At 35.4% G+C, this 21,913-nt stretch overlaps 2 protein-coding genes and 1 long non-coding RNA gene across 3 annotated transcripts in view; 1 reads left to right on the top strand and 2 right to left on the bottom strand.

Annotated features, from left to right (window-relative positions):
- The window catches only part of LOC107752215 (vesicular glutamate transporter 1-like), a 16,650-nt gene extending 5,886 nt beyond the window's left edge, over nucleotides 1-10,764 (top strand). Inside the window, exons 2-13 of the mRNA XM_016568159.1 lie at nucleotides 577-829; nucleotides 3,037-3,155; nucleotides 3,236-3,350; nucleotides 3,541-3,628; nucleotides 4,495-4,581; nucleotides 4,700-4,842; nucleotides 4,919-5,068; nucleotides 6,226-6,358; nucleotides 6,473-6,583; nucleotides 7,197-7,324; nucleotides 8,138-8,207; nucleotides 9,051-10,764. Of these exons, the coding sequence (XP_016423645.1) occupies nucleotides 577-829; nucleotides 3,037-3,155; nucleotides 3,236-3,350; nucleotides 3,541-3,628; nucleotides 4,495-4,581; nucleotides 4,700-4,842; nucleotides 4,919-5,068; nucleotides 6,226-6,358; nucleotides 6,473-6,583; nucleotides 7,197-7,324; nucleotides 8,138-8,207; nucleotides 9,051-9,367 (1,714 nt within the window). The 3' untranslated portion in view covers nucleotides 9,368-10,764. The remainder of the gene's footprint in view (nucleotides 1-576; nucleotides 830-3,036; nucleotides 3,156-3,235; nucleotides 3,351-3,540; nucleotides 3,629-4,494; nucleotides 4,582-4,699; nucleotides 4,843-4,918; nucleotides 5,069-6,225; nucleotides 6,359-6,472; nucleotides 6,584-7,196; nucleotides 7,325-8,137; nucleotides 8,208-9,050) is intronic.
- A 3,829-nt stretch (nucleotides 10,765-14,593) lies between these two features.
- Nucleotides 14,594-18,180, bottom strand: LOC107754685 (uncharacterized). Its single transcript, XM_016571281.1, has 5 exons — nucleotides 17,844-18,180; nucleotides 17,486-17,764; nucleotides 16,275-16,556; nucleotides 15,178-15,417; nucleotides 14,594-15,068 (listed from the first exon to the last, which is right to left on the bottom strand). Exons 1-5 carry the CDS (start codon nucleotides 18,091-18,093, stop codon nucleotides 14,890-14,892), a joined length of 1,230 nt encoding a protein of 409 aa, XP_016426767.1. The 5' UTR covers nucleotides 18,094-18,180; the 3' UTR covers nucleotides 14,594-14,889.
- A 439-nt stretch (nucleotides 18,181-18,619) lies between these two features.
- LOC107754768 (uncharacterized) overlaps nucleotides 18,620-21,913 on the bottom strand; it is a 5,615-nt gene continuing 2,321 nt past the window's right edge. Inside the window, exons 2-3 of the long non-coding RNA XR_001641622.1 lie at nucleotides 20,772-20,825; nucleotides 18,620-18,660 (exon numbers count right to left, since the gene is read on the bottom strand). This is a non-coding gene — a long non-coding RNA (uncharacterized LOC107754768). The remainder of the gene's footprint in view (nucleotides 18,661-20,771; nucleotides 20,826-21,913) is intronic.

Below are 21,913 nucleotides of genomic sequence, written 5' to 3'. Positions count from 1 at the left end.
AAACATTAGATTCATCTGCGCTGGAGCCGTGCCAGGGTACAACCGACGCAAGCTAGATAATTCCGCGAGTAACTGCAATTCCAGGTTTTCAAACAGAGATGGCGACAAAGAGGCAAAACTTACGGACTGCAGCTTTAAGTATAAAATTCGAATTTAGTTTTTCAGCCATTTTGACAGCACGTTCTCCGAAGTTCCGTTCTGAATCAAAAGATTTGCGAACCCGCTCCGAAATTCCAATCTAAATCAAATGATTCGTGATACGTGCTCCGAAGTTCCGTTCTGAATCAAAAGATTTGCGAACCCGTTCCGAAGTCCCAATCTGAATCAAATGATTCGCAACAAGCGCTCCAAATTTCAAATCTGAATAAAAAGATTTACGAAACCGCTTCGAAGTCCCGATCTAAATAATTATTCGCAAACCATCATTTCAGATCGGGAGCATGTATCGCGAATGTTTCAATTCGCGAAATGATTCACGAACCTGCTACGATGTTCCGATACGAGTTTTCTTTTCCACAGGTAGTTGATTCTGAAGGTTTGAGTGGTGTTTCATGTGTTGATGTGTGTGTTCGTCAGGGTCCTAGAGAAGCGTCAGGAGAATGGAGAGACGATCGAGTTGTCGGCAGAAGGTCGTCCAGAGCTGCAGGAGGAGAAGGAGCTTCCCGTGGTGGACTGCACATGTTTCGGTCTGCCGCGCCGCTACATCATCGCCATATTATCAGGCCTGGGGTTCTGCATCTCGTTCGGCATCCGCTGTAATCTGGGCGTCGCCGTCGTTAGCATGGTGAACAACCACACCGTCTATAGAGAAGGCAAGCCGTACGTTGTGGTAAGTGAGAGCAGAATTTTCCACAGCTGTTTCAAGTTCTTCAATGCCAAATTTAGTGTCACAGTCAGGCCACAATTTCTTGTCTTTGTTTATAGATTTTTAACTTGATGGCTGATTTTTTTATCAGGACAAACTTTGAAGGAACTAAACTTTTGTAAGACAGACCTGAAAAACTATTAAAAATTTTTATCAAGAGCGTCTTTTCTAGAGTTTTATAGGTATAGAAAATTGTTTAGTCTATTTTTTTTGTTCATTTATTGCATTCCTTGTTGAATCTTAAAGGGGTTATGTGATGCGATTTCAAGTTTTCCTTTCTCTTTGCAGTGTTACAAGCTGTTCGTGCATAGATAAGATCCCTAAAGTTGCAAAGACTAAAGTCTCAAACCCAAAGAGATATTCTTTATAAAAGTTAAGACTTGTCCACGGCCTCCTAAAATGCCTCGTTTAAACACGGCACGCCCCCGCATGTCTACGTCACTGTGTAGGAAGATTGCTGTGGATGGCCGGATCGGCTTTCACCGTTTTCACCGCTCCTTCGCCGGGACCGCCGTTCTCGACCCCGCCGCCTCAGCTCACTCTTGCCCGGCTTCAGCTCAGGCTAAGCCGGGGCTTTCGCTCACGCTAGGCCGCTGTGTTTTTCGTTGTGAAAGCGAAACTACTTTTTTTGGTCTTCCAAAAGAGGACACAACTAGAAATCAGTGGTTAAGTTGTATTTACAACACTGTTCCAGAACACTTCAACCCAAATATTCAGATGTGTGCAGCACATTTTATGGAGGACTGTTTCCTGGGAAAGTAGCCTACAATGCGGCTGTGTACAAAGTCTGCTTCTATTAAGTGGGGCAATTACAACTTTGCAAGGACAGTCTGGCGCTTCTGACTCACAGCCTGTAAGTATGTTTTTATATTTAAAGAATTTGCCGCAGACGATTCAAATGCGAGTTTTGAGCAGTGTAGAGTAGGGCTTGTTGTTTATCATTTCTCCGATCACAAATGCAGACATGGTTTTATGTTTACGCGGCGCGATGCAACGCAACACGTAAAAAGACAGTATAAGTCATTATAATCAGTAATTATGTCCCCACTGGATGCAAAAAATGCCTCGTTTGTAATGGGTTTTATTGGTTTTGTCTCGTCACACCGGGACACGGCATCACAGTTTCTTAAGGGGCGTAACATTTCCGTCAGACGCTTGAGGTATTCGGCCAATCACAACGCACTGGATAGCTGGCCAATCACAGCACACCTCGCTTTTCAGAATGATGAGCTTTGTAAAAATCGACGCGTTTCAGAAAGGCGGGGCATAGAGGAGAAACAATAATGTACAGTATGTGGAAAATAATGTGTTTTTTGAACCTTAAACCGCATAAACACATTTCATTACACCAAATACACAAAATAATGTTCTTTTTAGCAACATCATATGACCCCTTTAAATCTGTGTCTGTCATGTAATAGCTGATATGGCAACAAATTTAAATACAACCAACAACCAAATAAAATTTGATTTAAAACTAGATTTTCTGCAATTTAGTCAACTTTTTATCATATCTATTTGTCTAAAATATCTTGCGACTGTGCTAGTCATAGCCTTTGAATATTTTGGCATAAAATCGCCATTTTGCAAAAAATGTTGCCTAAGTTTTAATAATTACTGATTTGAATAATTAGTCATTTGTAATAGGTTGTGTGTTTTTGCCATTATTATTAGTTATATGTGTGTGTGTATGTGTATGTATATGTATATGTATATGTATATATTACTTTTTATTTCAGCTTTCATTTGACTTATTTTTGTACATTAGGTAAAACTAAATGAAAATGAAATAAAATATTTTTTTTAAATATAAATTTTTATTTCAGTTAATGTTTATTTTCAATTAACTAAATTAGAAGTAATTGTTTCATTAATTGTTTTATTTCAACAGATTTTTTGCATACTAAAAAAGTATTATGTAAAACATGCAACAATAAATATTTCAAACTAATATGCTACAGTATTGTCAAATGACTCAACTCGTTATTTTGCATTTTAGTTTTGCATAATGCAGTGCACATTGATTTATTTGGTGCATTTTGTTAATCAAAACAACATATTTCAATTTAAGCATGTTTGAGGCAATGCAATTATACTTTAAGTATTTTTTATTCGTTATTATTTTTAGCTTAGTTTATTTGTTCATCAAACCAAATGTGTCTGTGTTTCAGAAAGCTCAGTTCACCTGGGATCCCGAGACTGTAGGAATGATTCATGGCTCGTTTTTTTGGGGATATATAGTCACTCAGATTCCTGGAGGTTTCATCTGTCAGAAATTTGCAGCTAACAGGTCAGTCATGCCGTCACTGAACGCAGACGTACAGAAGAATAAAACACTCTTCACACAGCTGCTGTCTCTCTGTTTCTCAGGGTTTTTGGCTTTGCAGTCGTGGCCACGTCTATCTTGAATATGATGATTCCCACAGCAGCACGAATTCACTTCGGCTGTGTGATTATAGTCAGGATACTACAGGGACTGGTGGAGGTAAATAAATTGCTGAAAGAGTGAAAAAGTGCTGAAAAGCGACACTTTCCATGAAATGCTCTGATAAACTGGCTTCCGGCTTCCAGTTCATGTGTCACATTGAAACTGAAGTTTGAATGCGTTGTCTGATGCAGTAGTGCTCTGATTATAGTCTATGACTTCATCTGCTGTCGTTGTCATTGCTGCTCAGGGCGTATCTTACCCAGCATGCCACGGGATCTGGGCGAAATGGGCCCCGCCCCTCGAGAGAAGCCGATTGGCCACAACAGCGTTCTGTGGTGAGGTCATTATTTTGAGCAGTTTAATATCTGTGGAAAACTGTCAGTAACCTTTAATCATTTTAATTCTTGCTGCCTTAAATTTTTAAGTACAATTAACTTAGCTGTTTAAGTAATTTCAATATAAATTACATTAAACTGGCTTAAATGAGTTGAACTGTGTACAACTTATAAAGTTGAAAATTAACTTTAAAAATTAACAAAAATTTACTTATTTTGATGAGTTTAAGTAATGTAAAAACATGTTATCATAACTTTATTGTTCATATCATTTTTTACAGTGTAATAATAATAATAATTATTATTATTATAAATATTATGAACACTGAATAATCTATTATTGCTGTTGTTGTCTAATTTTGATTAGTGTTAGTTATTTATTCAGTGTTATTATTCATAATAATAATAATTATTATTATTATTTTCATTTTCATTGTTGTTGTTTTTGTTGTTATGAACGCTGAATAACCTAATATTATTGTAGTTGTCTCATTTTTTCGAATTTGGATTATTTCCAATTGATGATTATGTCTCTTTTGTTGTTCAGTAGTAGTAGTAGTAGCAGTAGTAATAATAATAATAATAATAATTATTATTATTAATAATGATAATAATAATATTATAAAACTGAGAAAAATCTAATCATAATAAATATTGTTATTTTGATTAGTCAGTGTTTGTAATAATAATAATAAAGTAGTATTTATTATTTATTATTGTTGTTTTATTTTAATATTATATGATTTGTTCAATGTATATATATATTAGTGCTGTCAAACGTGTGTATTTTTTTTTTATTAATCCATATGTTCCGTGTCGTTTCCATGCACTGATGTGAAGTGTGTGTGATTTCTTGTGTGTGTCAGGCTCATACGCAGGAGCTGTGATAGCCATGCCGTTAGCTGGAGTTCTGGTCCAGTACTCAGGCTGGTCCTCAGTCTTCTATGTATACGGTGAGGAAACCAGCACACTCTTGCACTAATAACACATGCATGACGCTCATCTCATCTGCTTGTGATGTTTTAGATCACTCATTAGACAGTGTTTCTTGTGGTTTCTCTCTGTCTGTAGGTAGTTTTGGGATCTGCTGGTATTTGTTCTGGATTCTCGTGTCGTATGAGAGTCCGGCAGCTCATCCCACCATCACTCCGGAGGAGAGGAAGTACATCGAAGACGCCATCGGAGAATCGGCTGGACTGATGAACCCGGTGACGGTACGAACACACAGGTTTATATAGTGACGCTAGAAACGCATGCAGCGACTCTCTCCTCTCATTCTCCTCTCTGCAGAAGTTCAACACTCCCTGGCGACAGTTCTTCACATCCATGCCCGTCTACGCCATCATCGTGGCCAATTTCTGCAGGAGCTGGACCTTTTACCTGCTGCTCATCAGTCAGCCGGCGTATTTCGAGGAGGTCTTTAAGTTTGAGATCAGCAAGGTGAGAGAGAGCATGCAAACGCCTCATTTAAAGCTCGGATGTTTCTCCTAGACAGCGATGCAATGAGACTAAACAGAGAGCAAATACAGACCTTTGCTGAAGTCTCAAATGTTTCTCCTGAGAAAAAGACAGAAGAAATCTCAATAATGTCTCAAACTGGGCTCTGCAATCAAAAGTTCTCAAAGATGATAATAATAATAATAATAATAATAATAATAATAATGATAATTTAATTAGTTAGTGTTGGTTATTCATTGTTAATAATAATAGTAATAATAATAATAATAATAACAATAATAATAATTTAATTAGTCAGTGTTTGTTATTCAGTGTTTATAATAATAATAATAATAATAATATTTTGATTAGTTAGTGTTGGTTATAGTGTTCTTCATTGATATAATAATAATGATAATAACAATAATAATAATAATGATGATAATTTAATTAGTGTTGGTTATTCAGTGTTAATAATAATAATAATAATAATTTAATTAGTCAGTGTTTGTTATTCAGTGTTTATAATAATAATAATAATAATAATATTTTGATTAGTTAGTGTTGGTTATAGAGTGTTCTTCATTGATATATTAATAATAATAATAATATTTAGATTAGTGTTGGTTAAGTGTTGATCACCAAAATAATAATAATAACAATAATATTTTGATTAGTTAGTGTTGGTTATTGAGTGTTCTTCATTGATAATAATAATAAAAAAAATAAAATAATAATAATATTTTGATTATCGTTGATTATTGAGTGTTCATAATTAATATAATAATAATAATACTTTATAATAATAATAATAATAATAATAATAATTATTATTATTAATATATACATTGAATGATCTAATAATAATAGTAATATTATTATTGTTGTTAATGTTTATTATTGATATTTATTAATATTTGTTGAGTCAGTGTTGGTTATTCAGTGTTATAAAACGGAGTAAATTCACTGTAAACCACGGCTTCTTGGGGCTTATTGCTTTATTCTTAACAATAATAATAATAATCATCATCATCATCATTGTTGTTGTTGATGGTGGTTTATACATTTTTAGCTCTATACTCTTACTGGATAATGACTAGTGGCCCAAGGTATTTTAGGAGAAACATCTGAGAGAGTTAAACACACCTGTCTCTCTTCAGGTGGGAATCCTCTCGGCTCTTCCTCATCTGGTGATGACCATCATCGTGCCGATTGGAGGACAGCTGGCCGATTACCTGAGGAGTCACAACATCATGACCACCACCAACGTCAGGAAACTCATGAACTGTGGAGGTAAAGCCTGTTTTCATTCTGCAGTCTGCTATAAATGAGCCATGAATGTCATGTGACTGACCCCACCGGAGCTGCTGATTGGCTGACGGAGAGTCACATGTTCTGTGTGTTCAGGTTTCGGGTTGGAGGCCACGTTTCTTCTGGTTGTGGGTTTCTCTCACACTAAGGGTGTCGCCATCTCGTTTCTGGTCCTTGCTGTTGGATTCAGTGGTTTTGCTATCTCGGGTAAAAACAAACACCTTCTTTCAAAAGTCTGGGGTCAGTAAGATTTACTTTGAATGAATACTTGTATTAATTTTATTCAGAAAAATTAAAACTAAAACCATAAAATATGCTACTTGAAATAAAATAAAATAAACATTAACTGAAATAAAATAAAATGTGAAAACCAGTTGATAAAAAGTCACTGAAAAAGCTTTTATAATGTTACAGTGTTATTTTAGTGTTATTTACTATATTTATCAAAAGTTTATATTTTTTTAAATAAGTTTTTATATTTATTTTTATCCACAAAAAATATGAAGCAGCACAACTGTTTATAACATTGAAAATAATAATCAGAAATGTTTTTCTTGAGCAGCAAATTCTCATATTAGAATGATTTCTGAAGGATCATGTGACACTGAAGACTGGAATAATGATGCTGAAAATTCAGCTTTGATCACAGAAATAAATTATATTTTACAAGATATTCAAACAGATAACAGTTATTTGAAATTGTAATAATATTTAAAAATTTATGTATTTGTGATCAAATAAATGCAGCCTTGGTGAGCAGAAGAGACGTTCAAAAACATTTTTTTACTGTTGTCTTCTCAACCTCTGTCCAAACGTCCAGGGTTCAATGTCAATCATCTGGACATCGCTCCACGTTACGCCAGTATTCTGATGGGCATCTCTAACGGTGTCGGGACGCTCTCTGGCATGGTGTGTCCTCTGATCGTCGGTGCCATGACCAAAAACAAGGTACTGACTTTAAACCGTAGAGGAAGAGAAAGAGAGCGTTTGTTGTGCTGCTTGTGTTTACAGCTGATTCATGCTTTTACTTACAGTGTAACATCTGCAGAGATCATGTGTCGTTTTCCCACCTCTCTGGTTTCCTGTCATTATATTACAGCATTTTTTCTCATTTTCTTCTCTTTTCTGTTCGCTGGGCATCACATTTCCTTCATGCAAATGTCAATTCTAGTAACTTTCCTGATATTCCAAATTACACATATGTGACCCTGGAGCACAAAAGCAGTCTTAAGTCGCTGGGGTATATTTGTAGCAATAGCCAACAATACATTGTATGGGTCAAAATTATCCATTTTTCTTTTATGCTAAAAATCATTCGGATATTAAGTAAAGATCATGTTCCATGAAGATATTTTGTAAATTTCCTACTGTAAATATATTTAAAACTTAATTTTTGATTAGCAATATGCATTTGCTAAGAACTTCATTTGGACAACTTTAAAGGTGATTTTCTCAATATTTTGATTTTTTTGCACCCTCAGATTCCAGATTTTCCAAATATTGTCCTATCATAACAAACCATACATCAATGGAAAGATTATTTATTCAGCTTTCAGATGACGTATAAATCTCAATTTTGAAAAATTGACACTTAAGGCTGGTTTTGTGGTCCATTATCTGAAAGGTCACACATGTACACTTTGATGGATATGCAGGTTGTGTACATGATTAAATACATATATACATACATATGTCTACACACACACACACACACACACACACATAACCATCCATTCTCGTCCTGTGTGTTTCTCTCTATAGACGCGGGAGGAGTGGCAGTATGTGTTTCTCATTGCGTCACTTGTTCATTATGGTGGAGTTGTCTTCTACGGTGAATATTTCAGTCCATTTCCTTCCATCCATCTCCGATTGTACTTATGTAATAATATGTGGAGTTATTGAAATTCATTTTGTTGTGTGTGCTGTGTAGTATGTGTGGTACTTTGGATAAAAGTGTGAATCTCATGAAGAAACTGATCTTTTTTTTGCCCCCCAAAAACAAAAACCTAAACTTAATTTTGCATAAAAAATGTTTATTAATAACAATATTTTAATTAATAATAATAATAATAATAATGAATATAAAAACTAATATAAAATCATTTTTTTATTTCAATTATAACATTGTTTATTTATTTTTTGACATTTATGCAGAAATGAAAATGATCCTGTTATTATTTTTAGCATAAATTCAACAAATTCTACCATGCCATATACTTATCGTTTCATAATAAGTATTATATTTTATATATTAGTATTTTTAGACATTTTTAGTGGAGTGAGGCTACCAGTGTTATTGTAGTTGACCATACATTTTTTTATTAATTTCTCATTTTCATTTAGTTTATCTTGATGCACTAAAATAACTAAATCTGAAAAAAAAAAAAATCTAAACTATATTTTAATTTAACATGAATCTAAAAAGAAAAGAAAATGAATTAATATGTTAATAAATGTGAAAGAGGGTTTAAAAAAAAAAAATCATGTTTTTGAAAACAATTGTGTGGTCCTAAAAATAGACTTTTTAAAAAAAATAATTGACATATTTCTCCTTTTGGTTTTAAGGGGCTGGACTGTAACACATTTCTTGACTGTTTTCGTGAGGCTCACACCTGCTAAATGATTAAATGACACTGTAAATCTCGGCTCACAGTGATGATTTCTTTTTGTTCAGGCATCTTCGCGTCGGGAGAGAAGCAGCCGTGGGCGGAGCCAGAGAACATGAGCGAGGACAAATGTGGGATATTAGGAGAAGACGAGCTGGCGGATGAAACGGAAGAGCTGTACCGCTCAGTGGGCGGCGGCTACGGAGCCACCATCCAATCAGGTGACCCCAAAGGGGGGGGAACTGGAGGGGGCGGAGCTGGAGGAAGCTGGGCCTCAGACTGGGACAAAACAGAGGAATACGTCCAACCTGTGGGAACGAACAGCTTCCTGTACGGAGGAGAGGGCAATGAGCGAATGATTGTGAGGCTCAGAGATCAACAGTAAAGCTGGATGGGAACGGGATGGGGGAAAACAAGGACTGAATATTCCTCCCGTACAGAAACTGGCTGGGATGGAAGAAGTGGTTTTGACCCAAACTAGAAAAAATAACATAATTAACATTAAATCTTGAGCGTGTATGTGTCCGATTTGAGTGCATGTGGACATTTACTAGGGTACGAAAGCCTGAAATGTGACCAGTCAAGTGTTGGGACATTCCAAACATCATTTTAGTCCTTGTGTCCAAACGTTTGACTCCCTGGTCGTGTATTTCAGCAATTAAACTGATCATCAAGAGTTCAGATTTATTACTCTTACGAAATATTCTGCCTAAATTGTGAGAAAATTGTAAAAGGTGGTTCTTACAAATGAAATCCTCTTTTGTAGAACAACTAAAGTATCATTTCAGTGAAAAAACAAAACCAGATTTAGGGAATTGATCTCATGTGCCAATACTGTGAGGTGTGTGTAGTATTGGTCCCTTTTCAGTGAGAATCTCCTAGATACATACACATTTAAAGACTAGCAATATCAACTATTTGGATGAGCTTATAGAAGCATTGACATACTTAGTTTTTGATAGCGAATTCTCTTTAACCATTCATTTTTTGATCTTTTATTTATATTTTTTATGTATTTAATCCATAACCACATAGTAAAGTTGTATTCATTTATTCTACTGAAAGAATATTCAGCGTTCAATGAAAGTTCATCTCTATCAAGAGTGTTTGTGGCACAGAAAATAGTTTTTTCCTCTGTTTAACTGCATTTTTCTTCTTTGTTTAGTGACTAAATTATTTTCTGTGGCAATCAACGTTATCCCACAAATGCTGGCAATAGAGCTTAATTTTTATTGAAGCTGAAACATTTCTTTAATTTCTAATTTGTTTAATTAAAACATCATGTTCAGCCTTTATTTTTTGTTTCAAGCCCGACAAAAACGATGCCAAGTGCTGACTGTTTTGCGTCAAGAGCTTTTACTCAACGTGAACAACATCATGATATTGAAAGATGCACTAGTAGAAACGCTTGTGTTTGTTTCACCGTTTAGCTGTTTAATCTCACATATAGATGAAAACAGAACCATAAAATGGTAGTTGAGAAGATGAGATGAGTCACAGAAATAACACAGTTGAACTCAAATTAAAGTTGGATGTTATATCAGCACGTTCTCTCTCTCCAGCATGGCACGGGACATTTTCAATACGCTCTCATGTACTCGCACACATCAGCATCTTAAAGAGGTAGTTCACACGAAAATGAACATTTTGGCATCATTTTCTCACCCTCACAATCCTTTATGACTTTATGTATTCTGTGTAAGAATCTGTGGCACTTTGCATGAGGGTGAATCTCATGACAAAATGTCATTTCTCACCCCGTAATTAACCAAAAATAATCTGAAACTGAAATATAATTTTTTTCCCATTTAGTACTGCCCTTCGGAAGCAACAGAAGGTACTTGCATGTTTCCTGGAAGACAAATTAAGTACAATTGACCTTGATCTTCAAATTCTCTTAATGCATTGTGTTTCGCAAACTTTTGAAGGGGGTTATTTTTATAATTTCAGCAATTTTTTTGTCTTGTGGACTATATGTAAATATCTTTTATGTAAAATATCTTACTCAGGACAGTACTAAATAAAAAATAACATGCATTTTGTATGATCTCTCTTGTTTTGTTAAAATTATTCACTTTTTCACAGATTCTGCAAGGGGTTCCCAAACATTCGCATGTCACTGTAATAGATTTTCTAAAAATAAAAATATTGTATAATTAATATTTTAAATTAGATTTTTAATTGTTTTAATATATTAATATCTAATTCTAATATATTAAAATATATTAATTTAATATGTATTATTTTAATTATAAAGAATTTTCTTGCATCAGGACATTTTTTGTCATTTTTGTCATCCTGTCATGATTTAAAAAAAATTTAAATCAGCATAAATGAATTTAACAAAAATTGGATCGACATGAGAGCGAGGAAATGATGACAGAATTGACATTTTTGGGTGAACAGTTCCTTTAATATCAGTCAAGAAGCAGATCCCACAGGAATGAAGTGATATTTCTGTGGTTATCTCTCTGAATAATTAAGATAAGGTGATTCACTTATGATGAGGACATGTTTGTATCACATCACTGCGTTTGTGTCTTTTTCTTTCTTGGGGTTTGTTTCCTACGTATTTGTTCTATGTTGTGAAATGTGAATGTATAAAAAAAAAAAACTTGTGATAAAGCGAAGATTACATGATTAACCTTCATTCTTGTGATTATTACTACCGTTGCTGCAGTTCTGCAAACACTGAGAGATAAGGTCAAACTCCTGTTTTCAATCTACAGCATACTAAAACTAATGTTTTACCATTATTAATAATATAAATGTATTTCTACCTGTGTGTTTATTTGTTTACACATTATCCATTTATACCAAATAATTTAAATAAAATGAATGCATTTTAATACATATATTTACAGTAGGTATTTTTAGAGTTCTTAAGCTAAATTTGTGATCTACATTCATAATTTCTACTGTATTATTGTGCAGTTAGTATCTGTTTCTGTGATCCATAAATGATGGTCAAACTAAAAGTATCGACGCCATTGAATCCGTATCATGTTACACCAAAGAAAACAGACCATGGCCTAATTTACACACTATTTAAAGCAGCACTATGTCACGTTTTCTGTGTTCAAAACTGCGTGAATCGCCATAGACATAAACTTAGAGAAGTAGCTCCGGTTAGAATGTTCTTCCGCGGGATGTGTGCAGTTCTGTTTATTAACCGCTAGAGCGCCAAAAGTTACATAGTGCTGCTTTAATTTCAACACTCAGGAAATCAAATCAATCCTGCGGTGACCTCTGGTGGTGAACCTCGGCAGGACTGGGTTTGATGATGGGCACAAGTTTGACCTTTAGTGGAAAAAGACTGAATTTGATATTCATCCTCAATTAAACTGAAAATCCATTGAAAGCTGAAAATGCATTGCTTGTTATAGTCAGGACAAGTTCTTAAAAGTAGAATTAAGATCTGAAAGTAAACATGATGAAAGAATGAGATCATTTTAACATCAAACCATCGCTTCCGGTTAAATAGGAGTCCTCTATCCATTATATTGCATTCTCCAGTGTAAAAGTGGTCTGGTCTGAATCAGGAGAGAAATCTGCACAGATCAAGCACCGTTTACAAGCCAAAACAGCTCTAAACAAATATGTTTGTGAATTTTGATGTGCGAGACTTTTTTCACTGGAGGTGTTATTATGGATTATGGACTGGTATTTTAGCTGGAAACAACAGTTTGAAGTTAAAAGCGTCTTGCAGTTTGTTTGTTTTTTAATTCGCGTTGATACTTTTTTCAAAAGTAAGGTGTATATTTTCAAAACTTTTTGTACAAAAATCCAAACTGATCTCATGCTTTCATTACAATTACACATATTTTCATCCACACAATCATTGTTTAAAAAAAACATAAGATTATTGTAATATATATTGAGAACATTTGATTTAATCACCGAAACACAACATTGTGATCTTCTTTCAATTTAGTACTTTTAGCAATCAGTTCATTCAAGAGCAAACAATGCAAGAAACGTGTTTCAAATCACTTTTTTTTTCTTTTTGCAGAATACAGGCAATATTTGTCATGTTAGAAAATACTCTTACATTACCTAACTTGCATAACCCACATAAAATCCATAATGTTTGTAAAAGTATTTATCCAGTGTGTTATCAAAAGGTGTGATGAAGGAATGACATGGCCATAAGGTTTTGCGCTAGAACAGAGTTCTGTCAATGCAGTAAATGTCCTCACTGTGCCATATGACTTACTGTAGCTGAACTTTTCAGATGAAAGTTGAGTTATAGTAATGTGCAGTCTCTACCATGGTATACACCTCTACATACAATATCATATGGCATAATGTAATGTAAAATGCTGTATTTGATGTCATCTGTCTCCCTTCTTCAGATACATCTCATATCAGTTCCTCTCCCTTGTATTCTGCTGTATGTTTGGTGATTTTGTCAGGTTTTGCTCACTTATGGGTTACAATTTGTCCCCAAAATCCCCCCCCCACCCTCAAAAAAAGTCTCCCGCAAGGACAAGGATTTCAGATATTGCCATCTTTGTGGGGACATTTTTGTCCCCATAACATAAGGTTTCCCTGAACACACACACACACTTACAAAATAGTGGTTATCATCTAAGATAAATCACTTATAGTGTAAAAATAATTCAGTGCATTTGATTATCTGTAAATTGCAAACAAGTTCTTTAGAAACTATATCTACTGTGTAATGTTTTGCAAACAGTGTGAAGCTGACAATGTGCTTACAGTTGTGTAAATCTAGCCTTGTGTTTTGCTCCTTGAGTGTAAGGTTTTGCTAATTGTTGGAAAAGTTTAATTTTAGTGTGTAAGCAATCGTAAAAAACTGTAAACTGAATGAGAAGACATGCAAATGAAAAATTTAATAGTAAGAGCTTTATGAAAGGCTGTTACAGTGAATGAAACATTTAATAGACGAAACACTTAAACACTACTTTGTGATTGTGTGTATTGTACAAGATAAAATATGCTGAAATGTTTGAAAAAAGTGCACTTTTGATGATCTATTGTGATATTAGTACTAAGAGTTTTGAAAATGTAACAGTTGCTTGTGAAAATAGTACCAAAAGCGAATTAAAAAAACTAATGATGGATTTGTTTCTTACAAACACGCAGCTTTTGGCTTCACAAGATGTTAACTGATGGACTGGAGTGGTGTGGATTACTTGTGATGTTTTTATCAGCTGTTTGGACTCTCATTCTGACGGCACCCATTCACTGCAGAGCATCCATTGGTGAGCAAGTGGTGCAATGCTAAATTTCTCCAAATTTGATGAAGAAACAAACTCATCTACATCTGGGATGGCCTGAGGGTGAGCACATTTTCATTAGGTGAACTATTGGGGGCAGTCCTGGCCTAATGGTTAGGAGAGTCGGACTTGTAACCCGAAGGTTGCTGGTTCAAGTCTCAGGTCCGACAGGAATTGTCGGTGGGGGGAGTGAATGACCAGCGCTCTCTTCCACCCTCAATGATCATCACCACGACTGAGGTGAGACCCTTGAGCAAGGCACCAAACCCCCAACTGCTCCCCGGGTGCCGCAGCAATATGGCCCCACTGCTCCGGGTGTGTGTTCACGGTGTGTGTGTGTTCACTACTGTGTGTGTGCACTTGGATGGGTTAAATGCAGAGCACTAATTCCGAGTATGGGTCACCATACTTGGCCACATGTCACTTCACTTTCCTTTAAAGCATTTTCACAAATCCCAATGGTGATGCTTCTTTCTCACATTGATCATTATGCTGTAACCTCTATTGCATTAATCATAACTGGTGTTAAACTACTGTTAACTATTGGCAAAGTTATAGAAAACTCCATTACCTTAGATTAATAAAAAGCCATTTGACTATTAGTTAACATTAATGTGGTTCTTTTTCTTCAAGGATCCCTCATTCTTTCTCTTTGCTCGCCTGTTTAATGTACATAGTGTACACTCATCATCCTGTCTTGATCTGCATCCCGTCCAGGTGCTTGTATATCCATTCTTCCACATCTTCTGTACTTCAGCACAACGATCAGCACGATGATGATCACAAACAAAATCAGTGCTGCGACCAGTATGTACCACATGCGTCCGAACTCCACTGGTTGTGCTGAGAGAAAGATTTTATGATAAAAATGAATGACATGTGAATCGAAAACTGAATGTGACAGTTAGTGCATTTATACATCATTGCAGTCAACCTGAAAGAGTATGAGCACCTGCGTAGCTGTAGTCGTTGCTGAAACGGGAGAAACCTTTCCCGCAGTCCATCCGGCAGCTGTACAGTCCTTCATCTTGTACAGTAATAAACTCGTCGTTTTCAGTTAGTTTTCTGCGTGTGTATGGGTCATTAAAGAGTGTGTGATACCAGTGGTAGGACGTGCAGCTGGCAGGACAGTGAGGACAGGAACACCGCAGACTGTTAGTAGACACTGAAATCACTGCAGCAGGAGGTCCACCTGTACAACACAGAAATAAAGACTTTAAAAAAATGACTGTGGCGCACTGATGATTTCAGAATATAGTATTCATATACAGTGCTATTTACATAGTACCTTTGTTTTATACTGGATTGTAACTGGTCCAAATTAGGCAGAATAATACAAATAAAAAAACTAATTATTTTTCCCCCCCTTTATTAAAGCAATAAATCAAGAGAGGCTGTGATTTTTACAATTGTTACAAATGTTTTTATTTATTACACAATTACAATCAGATGTTTTTGTGAATGTGTATCTTTAAGTACTAGTAATATGAGCGTCAATTATGTTAATTCAGTTAATTCTGTTTTTGTACCTTAGCATTGTCAGCACCATGTGCCACCAGTTAAGATCATGGGTTAAATATGCTTAAATGTATCCGTTCTGACAGATTTAGTGAGTAATTAGTTAGACTGATTTAAACCAATAACTGATTCATTAAAAGTACTGACTCATAAGAATCATTTGTTCATGAACTGGATCATGCTGGTCGTGCGGAATACTTGTTTTTGGGTGCAGCCAGTGAAAACAATGAAAGAGAAAGATGTGATGGTTGTAAGAATTGCTTTTTTAATTTAATTTTAGATTACTTACTTTAATTTACTTAAAATGTAAAATATTATTATCAGAATTTTTTATGATTCATTTATTATTATTATTATTAACATTATTTCTATTGTTACACATAGTACTGCATGATATTCTTACGTATGTTAAAGAACACCATGGTACCATGTCCAAAAAATATTTTCAGGTACTTTTTTTGTTAGTACATGCAGTATTAGTGCTTCTGTATTAATGAAAGTGTGAGGTAATGCAGCTGTTGTTGTGTTTACCTATAACTTTTAACTCCTGAGCATCAGAATCTCCTTGCTTCTGTGCTGCTTCTGCACTGATGTGGCTGTACCTGTAGGTGGCGTGGCAGCTGTACTTGCCGTTATCACTTTGTGTGGCGTTGGTGATGATGTATGTTCCTTCAGATGAGCTCTTGATTTCTGTTTTATTCTTATAGAAGACGGCCTGTTCCAGCTTCGGTCCACCCCAGACTACACACCTGAGAGCCACAGGCTCCCCCTGCAGCGCAGGAACGGCCGGAGGAACCAACATCACCATGAGCTCTGAGAAACAGAGACCAAACACAGGTCAGACTGCACATGCTGCTGAAAGAAACCTTCATCTAAACGTTTAGCAGATTAAATTTATTTTAAAATTGACACTTTGTTTCCTTCTGGGAAAACAGACCAAAATATTGATGACATCATGTTGTACTCACAGGCGTATCCAAATTTTTGTCCAATCAAATGCTCTCTAGAATTAGAACATCCCTCCTCTTAAAGCCAAATGCAACCAAGTAGCAAATCATGGTGTTACTGTTGGTGTTACATGGAGTTTAGCCACACTATTACTGTATATCATAGAGTGGCACATTCCACATCCTGTGGTTTTGGCAGACTGGCTTCAATATAAGCTGTTTTACACTAATGAGAAAGTTTTGAGTTCTGAAACTTACAGTACAATGACAATAAAGTACAATGACCTCTTTTATGTCAAACGATCAAGGGAATTTTGGTTTCTCAGTTCATAACCCCTTTAAAATAAATATTCAATTTATTTCAATAAAAATGGGGGGGTACAGTATGATTCAGATGATTATTTAATAGACCATTTCTTTCAAATTCAGTTATTGTGAAATTTGGATTCATGTGATTGTCAAGTTTAGATGTTAAATGAATTATAAGAGCGTGTCAGACTGATGGGAACTAACTGACATAACTTATGAAGGATAGCAGTCTGCATAATGCAATTAGAAGTGGACTACAAATGCAACAGAAGGCATGTTTTTTTTTTTTTCAGTGGGCTCCAGTGTTGCTTTGGACCCCACTGCATTGTTTTGACTTTCATTGTATGGACAAAAACAGTCAAGCTGTTTTTCAAAATACCTTATTTCGTTTCATACAGGTTTAAAGTGACAGTGACTTGTGTTTGCTCTCCCTTTAACTACACACATGTGATCTGAAATACAACAGGAAGTGGAGTAAGGAGTCACCTGTCATTTTCAGCGTCACTGCATTGCTTCGAAGATCTATTTTCTTTTTCTTGCACCAGAAAGTGGCTCTTTCTGCCTCCTTTAATTCTGCAAATATAACAGCTCTGTTCATCTTCTCATCAACATCGAGTCCTAGACTGAAGGTGCTCACTCCCCTCAACACAAAACAAGCCCAGCCCTTCAGATCATCGTCCGCCTGCAGCACCAGGTTTCTTCCATCTCCTTTGGTCATCACAGCACCTCCTACAGATGGAGAGAGCTGAGCGAGAGGCTCCAGCTCTGAGAGAGAGAGAGAGAGAAATCATGAGAAACAGCAGGAGGAACAGATGATCATGAACGTTTAGGATGGTGTTCATACCCAGTACAGTGAGTGTGTACGGCTCACTCTTCGATCCGGCCTGCTCACATTCATACTTCCCGTTGTTTTCTGGTGTTACTGCAATAAGAAGCATTGAATAATCCTCGTGTGTTTGTTGTGGTGTTTTATTAATAAACCATTTTGTTGGTTTACTCCCTCCTTTATGGTTACAGATCAGAGTGACGTCATCTCCAACATACACCTGTGGGAACTTCGGCAGGTGAGACACTGAGAGAAAGAAAACAGACATATAAGACACAAATCTTCTATAATGGCAGGTTGTCTGACTTCTCTACTATTATGAAATATGATTGATTGGCAACAATTGAACACAGTGATTTAGTGCTGTCTACTCTGCAAAAAAAGAACATTCACTTCCTGGAATGGATAATTAAAAGGTTAATTTGTTCATTCATTCATTCATGCATGCATTTATACATTCCTGCATGCATGCCAGCCTACATTTGTACATGCATGCATTTATGCATTAAATGAACAAATACATAAATTAATACTTTTCATGACTACGCTAGAAACATCAGGATGCTTGTTGTGTTATGATGTCTTTGTCACTAGATCTACACGTATTATTAGTTATTAAAGATCTGCACTTGAATTTGCTCAACTCTGTGCTCAGAATAGATTTGATACTGTATGATATTAAATCTTTTGTTGTTTTGAGGATCAGGCAGAAAACATCTTTAGGCACTGAATTTTACCATATGTTGTGGTTCATAGAAAAGTGTGTCATAAAACATGTTTATGTATTTACCCTCTGGTTTCTGTCCCTTGTTCCCCCTTATGAGAACGAACAACACTGTGACATAAAAATAATTATTTGTTAAAAGCAAATTACAAATCTTCTGATAAGATGCAGTTTTAACCTTTAACCCCTTAAAAAAGTCTTAAATGTGCAGATTTATTGGAATGAGACAAACACACCAAGTCAGTTCTGGATGCATTTGAGACTTTAGTCTTTGCAACTTTACAGATCTTCTTTATGCACCAAGAGCTTGTAACACTCTAAAGAGAAAGGAAAAAATGAAATCGCATCATATGACCCCTTTAAAACATGACCAAAACAAAGACAGAGATTTACTGACCTGCTGCAATTCTGAGACCACATTGAAAACCTGGGTTTTTATCCCCATTGACCATAGAAATAAACAGGTTTTCGGGCTCTGAAGAGTGTAAATCTACACTATTTGTAGGCCAGTAACCAAATGCAATAAATTAGTGACCAGTGTTGGCTGAATTACTCAAAAAAAAAGTAATCCACTACAAACTTGTCCAAATTACAAATGTACAATTACAACCTGCGGATGAGATCATTCCTGTAGCTAATTTTATATAATGATTACAAAAGTTGTCTAATTTTTAAAAAGGTTTTTATTTAATGATTAAAAATAAATTAAAATTAGCCTTATTAAATGAACTATTATTTATAAGCTTTTTTTCCCTTCTTGGGCCTGAAATGGAGGAATTTTGGTCAATATTGATAATTAAACAATATTTTGCTAAACGTGCTTTTGTGCTGAAACCTTGGCTGGTTTAGGCCTGTCATGGATAAATAAAGATGACAATAAAACCAGTAGGTGGCAGCAAGCCCTTGTTTTGATAAATGATTTCTTGAATCGTTCAAATCAAACGACTTGTTCAAAACGGCTGTGCATACCATCCATCCTAAATTCTATGTGATATTAGTAATTTTCAACACTATTTAGGGCAGACAGGCTGAATAGTATGCACATTGGATGCAGGGAAAGTGTCCATCTGAATGGGCCGTTCAATCACTGGCTCACTTGATTCGTTCAAAAACTGATTCGTTCAAGGAACGAAACACCGTGTTACTATGCACTGCTGTATAAAATTAATAGCACATTTGTGCTCGCGCATGTAGCTCTACTGATATTCAGAAAAGTACATTGCTTGTGAAATGAATATAAAAACATAAAAACTCATACATGGGTATATTTTCTTTAATTGCTTGAATTATAAGGTTCTTTTACCTGTATTCTAATAGGCTTCATCGCGCAGTGAACGCTTTTGGACTCTCAAGACATGTTTTTGTTTGGTTTTTGCAAAGTCGATGACTGGATAATGTCAGCTCTCCTATCATCTCTCAGTCCCTCACAGTTACACATACAGCACAATAACATTATGTCAGGGGAATGTTTTTAAATTCTAATGAAGGAAAAATCATACCTTTACTGTATGTAAAGTACAGTACTTTTTTACCCCCCGCATCCCCCCCTCAATTCGAGTCCTGCTTATATTAGTGTAATTGTGACATAAACTTGTACACATTTACTAGTTCAACTTTTCCCAAACTATAATGCCAGACTAAAATATGTGAAACCGAGTGCAACATTTTGAAATATGATAGGGAACCTTTCATTGCATCTAAATGTTGTACGACTCGTCTGCATTTTAACTCGCATTCTCCGGTGATTTATTAAAGGGCATACTGACACGCAAAACATGATTTAAAAATGCATTTTACTTCATATTTTTTTCTTAACACTGCACTTGTAAGTTAACTTAAGTAACGTAATTGTTTTGACATTAGTAACTGTAGCCTAATCAAATATGTGACCCTGGACCACAAAACCAGTCATAAGGGTCAATTTTTTGAAATTGAGATGTATACATCATCTGAAAGTTGAATAAATAAGTGTTAAAAAAATAAAACACTTGTCATGAAGGAAACGTTTCAATATCTCGCCTTCGCTTTCATTTCGAACCATCTCAAAAAAGGCATTAAAAAACTAAACATATGATTTACAAGTTTAACATGCGTTTATCAAAGTAGGAAATTAGTGTTCTTGAAATACGAAATGGAGGCGGGTCCGGACTGAATTCCCTCCGGGTCCGGATCCGGATCTTTCAGACTTTGAGAAGCACTGCTATAGACTGCATGGTTTTTACCTGACAGTGTCAGCAGAGACCTCGTGTCCATCACCCAATCTGGTCCGCGCTGTCCTTCAGAAAGAGAAATACTGTATGACTGTCTGATGGACTGAAAGCATGTGCAAATGTTTCTTTGAAGTTGATAAAGAAACACTTTTTATAAGTGTTCTTTTCTTTTGACGTTATGTTGTCTTCCTCTCTGGTCTGATCTTTTCTTCACATCAGGGGTGAGGCCAGAAATATTTAAGTGGGTGGGCCCACATCAGGCCCCTAGCCAGCCTAGTGGAAGGCTGGGTTCCTTTATTTATTTTTTTTCCTTTTCCCAAAAGTGGGCCTTTCTGCAGTTTCCCCTCTCATTTCGTAATTAATCATAAGGTTCAAATACTTCATTTTGGTGACTTTTTATGCTCTAATTTGTGCTGGATTAGCTTGTCTGCTGGTATCTTAACAGCATGCTTTCTGACGCATACACCTAAAATATTAACTACAAAATTGTCAAATTGCTTACCAAGCACATGTACCACCTTTTTCAGTCCAAACACACACACACACACGTGAATGGAGCGCTGACACAGAGGAACACACATCACACATACACAACTAGTCAACATTTTTTGAACAGTAAGATTTTGAGAAATCATTCTAATATGCTGATTTGCTGCTCAAGAAACATTTATTACTATTATTATTAATATTTAAAACAATTGAGTTCATTTTTTTCAGGATTCTTTGATGAATAGAAAGATCCAAAGATCAGCATTTAACTGAAATAAAAAGCTTTTGTAACATTATACCATTCAAAAGCTTGGATTCAGTATTTTTTTAATTTTTTGGGGAGGATAAATTATAGAAATGAATACTTTTATTTAGCAAGGATGCTTTAAATTGATCAAAAGACATTTAACATTTTATACATTTTTATATTTCAGATTAATGCTGTTCTGAATTTTCTACTCATCAAAGAAACCTGAAAAAATTCTACTCAGCTGTTTTCAAAATAATAATAATAATAATAAAAAAAATTTTGAGCAGCAAATCAGCATATTAGAATGATTTCTGAAGATCATGTGACACTGAAGACTGGAGTAATGATGCTGAAAATTCAGCTTTGATCACAGAAATAAATTACATTTTACAATATATTCAAATAGAAAGCAGTT

The sequence above is a fragment of the Sinocyclocheilus rhinocerous genome, unplaced genomic scaffold (assembly GCF_001515625.1).
Source record: "Sinocyclocheilus rhinocerous isolate Xijiao unplaced genomic scaffold, SAMN03320098_v1.1 scaffold2116, whole genome shotgun sequence".
Taxonomy (NCBI): domain Eukaryota; kingdom Metazoa; phylum Chordata; class Actinopteri; order Cypriniformes; family Cyprinidae; genus Sinocyclocheilus; species Sinocyclocheilus rhinocerous.
The sequence above is the reverse complement of the archived record's forward strand: the minus strand, read 5'-3'. Positions and strand labels throughout refer to the sequence as shown.